Below are 6,112 nucleotides of genomic sequence, written 5' to 3'. Positions count from 1 at the left end.
AGAAATTCTTTTGATTGAAGCAAAGGGGAGGAAATGAATCCTTTTCTTGCCAACTCACACGTGTCCCTTTTTTTAAAAAATCTATATATTTTTGGCACTGGCTTGCCATTTTGTTTTGTAAGCTTGTGATTGACAACTGAGTTCTATAACCTTTGACCTTTTGCAGAGCTGTTGATACTGGCTCTCTTGTAGGCTGCCATAATATGCTGGGATGAGTAGTCCTACAGCCGACTGAGAGCCACTGTTCTTCATTGGGTACAGTATCGCTATGTGTGCCGACTATTTTTAACAACCGGATAAAAGTTTCTTATACTTGGTAAAATGTGTTCCTATAAATCGGTACCCGATGGACCAGAGGTTTCAGAAACCAGGCAGTGCAGTCTTGAAACCAGAATTTTTTTTTTTTTTATGAAGCAAGCTATTAAACACTTTAACTTCCTGTTTAAAGAAGATAAATAATAAGTTGGCTGGTAGCCATAATTCTTTTGAGAAAATGGCAAGTAGCCATGTTTTTTGTTTTTTTACTTGTGGTTTATTACCCTCCCATATGTGGCATTTTCGTCAGTTATAAACTGACGAGCTCCTTGTCATATTTGTTGGACTTCAAGATGAGACAGGAGGGTATGGAATGGAGGTGGGTGTACCGGGGACACTAGGTGTCTCCTTTGGAGACGTAACTTATAAGAAGGGTGGCCACCTGATGACCCCCTATGGTGTATCAACCCTTCTCCCTTGGGTGAAGAATGTTGGGATTGGTGCAGTAAAAAGTGAGAAGGTAGTAGTATACGAACAGACCGCATTGTCCAGAGAATTCCAATACTTCAGACTTTATTGAAAATCACAGCAAATCCAGTATAGCAGTGAATAAAAGTTTATAAAGCAGCAAATACCAGCACTGCACCCCCCCAACCAGCTACAACCTCTCGCATGTTTCACCCATAGACTTATTCATAGAGGTTTCGCTCTCCTATGAATATTGGAATTCTCTAGATAGTGCGGTCTGTTCGTATACTACTACGTTCTTCCTTATTACTGCACCAAACCCAACATTAAGTGATGATTTACCATCGGTATTGAATCATAAAGTCCTATTAGCTCTAATGGCCAGCTTTTCTGGTTTATGAACTCCTTCTCAAGCCCACCCCCCATCCAAGAAAAGGTTGCCCATAGAATGGCAGATGGCTAAATGAAAGTGAGTGTGGAATAAGTTCAAGTATTACAGTTGATTCCTCTACCCCTAGACCTAATGAGCATTTTACCTTTGCAGGAGTTCAGCTTGTTTGTTATGATGCATGGGCAAATTACAGGTTTACTTTTCGGCTAGAGTCACACTGTGGCAATCGTGCACAAAAACCGTGCGGATGGCCACACAGTCACGGAATTGCCCACCACCACCAATCGTGCTGCCTGTGTCATTATTTTCGACTGGCACCCAAGTCGCGCCAGGCAGATTGTACGGTTTTCCACCGCGATACCGACTGTGCGGTTGTGCGGCAAAAAGAGGTACATGTACCGTCTTTTCTTTAGATATTGCCACATGGATGTAACTCCATTTCAAAATCAATGGGGCCACGCAGCAATCGCTGCATGCAATCGTGCACGATCGCACAGCCCCGGGACGTGCGTTTCTGGATCGCGGATATCTGAACCTAGCCTTAAGGAGGCAGGATGATTTAAGATGGGATAGGGGGTAATTAACATATACACTCTGACCTAAAGTATGTGGTCACCCCTCTAAATGATTGCTTTCAGATGTTTCCAATGAAGGAAATTACATTTTAGGCAATTGTGTGCTTCCAACATTTTGAGGCCCTTTTTCATTCCAGCATGACTGTTCCCATGTCAAACCATGTCTTAATGTACCTAGATTTGTACAGAAGATTGGTGTGGTGGAACCTGGGTGACTGGCACAGATGACCCTGACCTCAATCCCCCTGACCACCTCTGGGATGAATTGGAATGCCAATTGTGAATACCTCTTCTCAGAAAAGTGGGATCTGTTGCAGCTGCAAAGGGTGGATGCAACTCAGTGTTTATGCCCATGGTTCTGGAATATGATGTCCTACAAGCACTAAAGGGTGTGAGTCATGGTCTTAGCCGCAGATCCATGGTTCTAATCACTCAATCTGAAAAAAACTTTTTGTTGGGGTATGTTGTATATAGGTTTGGCTTAATTGGTTAAACAGACAGTGATGCCTCATTTTTACTTGTGGTAGGTGATGGGACTGGAAGCTTCTTTGGTGCAGGAGCTAGAGATGAAAATGGTTGAACATAGTCTGTAAAGTTCTGTGAAGCAATTTGAGGCTATAAAAAATATGGAAAGTAAAACAAACCACACACTACTCAATTTAAGGCTAAAATTTGTTACATACAACAGCTGCAAAAATAAAACTATGCTTAGAAATTACTAAAATTTGAAAATGTTAGTGCTGCATTTCTACAGTATGTGATCTCTCCTGTCTGCCTCCCGGGCCACACAGACAAGACGGGGTCTAGACAAAAAGCACAGGGGCTACTGAGCTGTGGCTAATTAGGGGAAATGCTCTACCTGTGTTCTTGCATCACTGTGCTAATGAGTCTTTATCAAGGTCTGGAAAGCAATTTAGTTTTGAAAAAGGCGAATAACTGGCTTTATTTAACGTCCTCAGTAGGGCTGCAGCTAACGATTATTTTCATAATCGATTAGTTGGCCGATTTATTACGTTCTTAATCGACTAAATCGATTAACTGTTGCAGCTCTACTCCTCAGTGACAGGAGATGCAGTGATCAGGCACAGAGACCATGGCGGCTAGAAGACTTTAAAGGTACGCTCTAGTCAAACGTGAGAATTTTCCATTTACATTGGCTTGGTGGAATCTGCTACCTGCTTGCGTGTCTGATTTTTTTAACCTTGGCCTTCATTTCTGCACCTGGCTGCTTGCTGCCTAAATTACAATAGACCGCAATAGCACAGATTACACTCCACCCCATCCTGAAAGCTGGCATTCTACTTTTTCAAGTCTAGTAGATCTGGTGCACATTAGGCTTCACTTCTGCATAAAAACTTTGAATAGTAGTCCATGCACAGCCTGCCATGTTTCACTTTGCAAAAGAACCTAGAGCTTAGTACATTTTGCACGTCCTTAATATACCTAATCTGTAGTCCTCCCAGGAAAAAAAAAGAGGCTATAAGATGCTATAGTGACAATGCACCCTTGCCATCAGTGACATATCTTGGGCCTAGGACTGTACGTGGGTGGTAAAAATGACTCAGTTGATGCCTATTGATTCTGCCCTGACATCAGGCCCTTTCTTTTAGTTGAGGCCTAGTCTTCAGCATTGCTTGTGAATCCATGTCTGCTGACAGATAAAAGTCTCTCCTAGTGGATGAATCACGGCAGCCTTGGGGAAAGGTCATTCTTCGAGTTCTCCTGTCACCCCCAGAGTCTTGAGCCGATTGTGACCTCACATCAAGCCAATGGCAAGAGATTTACTCCCATCCTTGAGGAATAGTTCTGCTTTTATCTTCTAAGTTATGTATCCATTCCTTTGACTGCTGTGACACTCGCCTAATAGGAGCTGTCACTTCCCCCCTGCTGCCGGATTCTTCATTTTGAGCTCTGCATGATTGTTACTTGCCAAGTAGTAATCACTAATGTTTCCCTTTCTTTTGCTATGGATAGAATGAGAGTCTAAATTTAACCTCGAAAACAATAACTTGTTCCTGCTGAGACGGAGCATGCTCTTCCTAAAACTCATTTATTGTGGTGTGCTCATGCTGCTTTGCAACATGCTCACTGGCAGCCATTTTGCCAAATGCTCCTCGCTGTAGCCTCCTGGCTCGGATGTTGTGGTGCAGAGAGAGCCAAGTCAAAGGTAATGTCAATTGGACAGCAGACAGAAAATACAAACTAGATTAGCAGAGTTTAGTGCAGACGAAACTTATCAGAACAGGAAATGAATCTTCTGTCATTTTAGTTTTTGTGCTATGTAGGAATATTTAGAGAACTTCAATAGCACCATCTGAACGGGGGACATAACAAAAGCCCAAGATGATTTAATAAAAATGCAACTAATTGTGGGGTGAAAAGTATTGTATGGAATGTTCATGCTCTTAACAGTTGAGCACATGTCGAAAAATGTAAAAGTAGTAGTCCTATTAAACCACCACTTGCATGTCGACGTGATGGCATGTTGGCATTGCTTTCTTGTAGAGTGGTTCAGGACCCGAGAAACCCAGGGTTGCCTATGATATTATAATGGCGTTCATTAAAAGGAAGCCGACAATCAACCCAGTCCAGTCGGCTTTTTTTTTTTTTTGCAGCCTAAGGCAATTCATCTTTTGGACTATTAGCAGGGAATGTGTTGGAGGGAGTGCAAGCACTGGACTTCACAGATGGAGTCAGTATTTTAGAGCATTATGTATTTTGGGGCTCCTGGATGTCCTAGATGAAAGGAGAACAGATGAACAGACACCTACAGGTGCTTGCTACAGCATGTTTGGTTGCTCAGCTGAAAAGCTCAGTTCAGCCCATCACAGCCATGTCTATGATAGTGGTGGACCTACGGTTCAATAGTGGAGATGCACCACTTACCTTTACCGTAAAGACACCCGCTAATGAGGAGAAATCTCTGAGTGAAAAGCCACTCTTCGGGCCTTTATTGGTGGAATATTGTGAATGTCAGAATTGATTCTCTACCTACACAAGTCATTTTGAATGCAAAAGCCTCTTGAAACAGGTAAAGCGGCTTAGTAGGTCATTTGCACCTGAACTGAGTGGTCTTGGAGGCATCTCAAACCAATTTCCAGCGCAGATTGCACCAGAAAGCAAGTGCACTGCATTTGAACACAAGCCCAGAATTCATCAACCAAGGCACTTAGACAGTTGTCACATGAATAGGTGTACTCATCCTAAGATTTGCGTTACAGACAACTGTAACATTTTGGGTTTGCCGTAACTTTGTCTTGGTGACGGTGGTCGCCAGTACAAATACTGAGGGTGAAGTTTTGTTTGGAGATGTACATTAAACCATGACCCAAAAGTAATATCGAACGTAATAAATCGGCCAACTAATCGATTATGAAAATAATCGTGTATATATATAATTTTCTCACACACACACACTAGGGTTAATAGGGTAATTTTCCTACAGTAACTTTTGGCCCCGTTCCCTTTGTATTGACGTTCTGATTAATAATGCTGTTCTTGATTTTTATTGTTTTGATCCGCATTAGAAGAGTTCTGTATTATCATGACCTAATGCGCTGCAATTTTGTTTTTAAGGTCGCTGGATTGACTCTACTTGCAGTCGGTGTTTACTCTGCAAAGAACGCAACCGGTGTGGCAGGTCGCTTTGTTGAAGCACGGCTTGGAAAGCCCTCATTGGTCAGAGACACATCTCGAATAACGGTGGCGGAGGCCTTCAAGCACCCTATTAAGGTGAAACTTCAATTTTTTCGTTGCATCTGCCAATCTCTAGCACAGTGGCCATTTGTCATTTGCTTCACAAGAGTGAAGGCTACCAGTAAGAGCAAGCCTCAGCCCTTAATAGCAGAAGTGATGACATCACCACCTATAGGTCCTTCTTGACCTATTTCTAAAAGGTACATGCAGGGTTTTTGTCTGCTGAATTTCAGGCAAACACACTTTTGGTTGTCGTAGCATTTGTAAGGTTGTTCAGCCAGCCTTGAACTACCCCCCCACCCCCTTCATTGGGCTGCTTCTGCATGTGGGTTCTTCAGCAGTCTTGATTGGCCCTCATGGGATGACTTAACTCCCAAGCATGCACACAAGAGTTCATTCATCCCGACACCCAGCAGTTTGTCTCTTCTGAAATAAAATTTAAAAAATCCTGTTTTGCAGTTTTTTTGTTTTGGCATTTGACTGTGTCCTTAATATGCAGTAAGTGAACATGGCCACAAAAGTGCAAGAAAAAGACTTCTTCCTGCACAAAATTGTGCAATTGCCTTTTATTGCCACACTGCAGTCTTATTTCTGGCATGTCCATCAGCTCAAACTGCCGGACTAGTGCAATAGCAGAGGGGGCAATGTCATTGTCCACCCATCATAACATCACACCGTATACCTTTTTTTTTTTTTTTTTTTTTTTTTTTTTTTTTTTTTTTTTTTT

General features: G+C 42.3%; 1 protein-coding gene across 2 annotated transcripts in view; it reads left to right on the top strand.

Annotated features, from left to right (window-relative positions):
- Positions 1-6,112, top strand: part of ATAD3A (ATPase family, AAA domain containing 3A) — a 64,167-nt gene that overhangs the window by 21,135 nt on the left and 36,920 nt on the right. For both annotated transcript variants that reach the window (XM_018562360.1, XM_018562359.1), the window contains one exon: positions 5,266-5,421. In XM_018562360.1, coding sequence (XP_018417862.1) covers positions 5,266-5,421 — 156 coding nt within the window. The remainder of the gene's footprint in view (positions 1-5,265; positions 5,422-6,112) is intronic.

The sequence above is a fragment of the Nanorana parkeri genome, unplaced genomic scaffold (genome assembly GCF_000935625.1).
Source record: "Nanorana parkeri isolate BGI_ZX_2015 unplaced genomic scaffold, ASM93562v1 scaffold573, whole genome shotgun sequence".
Taxonomy (NCBI): domain Eukaryota; kingdom Metazoa; phylum Chordata; class Amphibia; order Anura; family Dicroglossidae; genus Nanorana; species Nanorana parkeri.
This window is presented reverse-complemented; position numbering and strand designations above follow the sequence as displayed.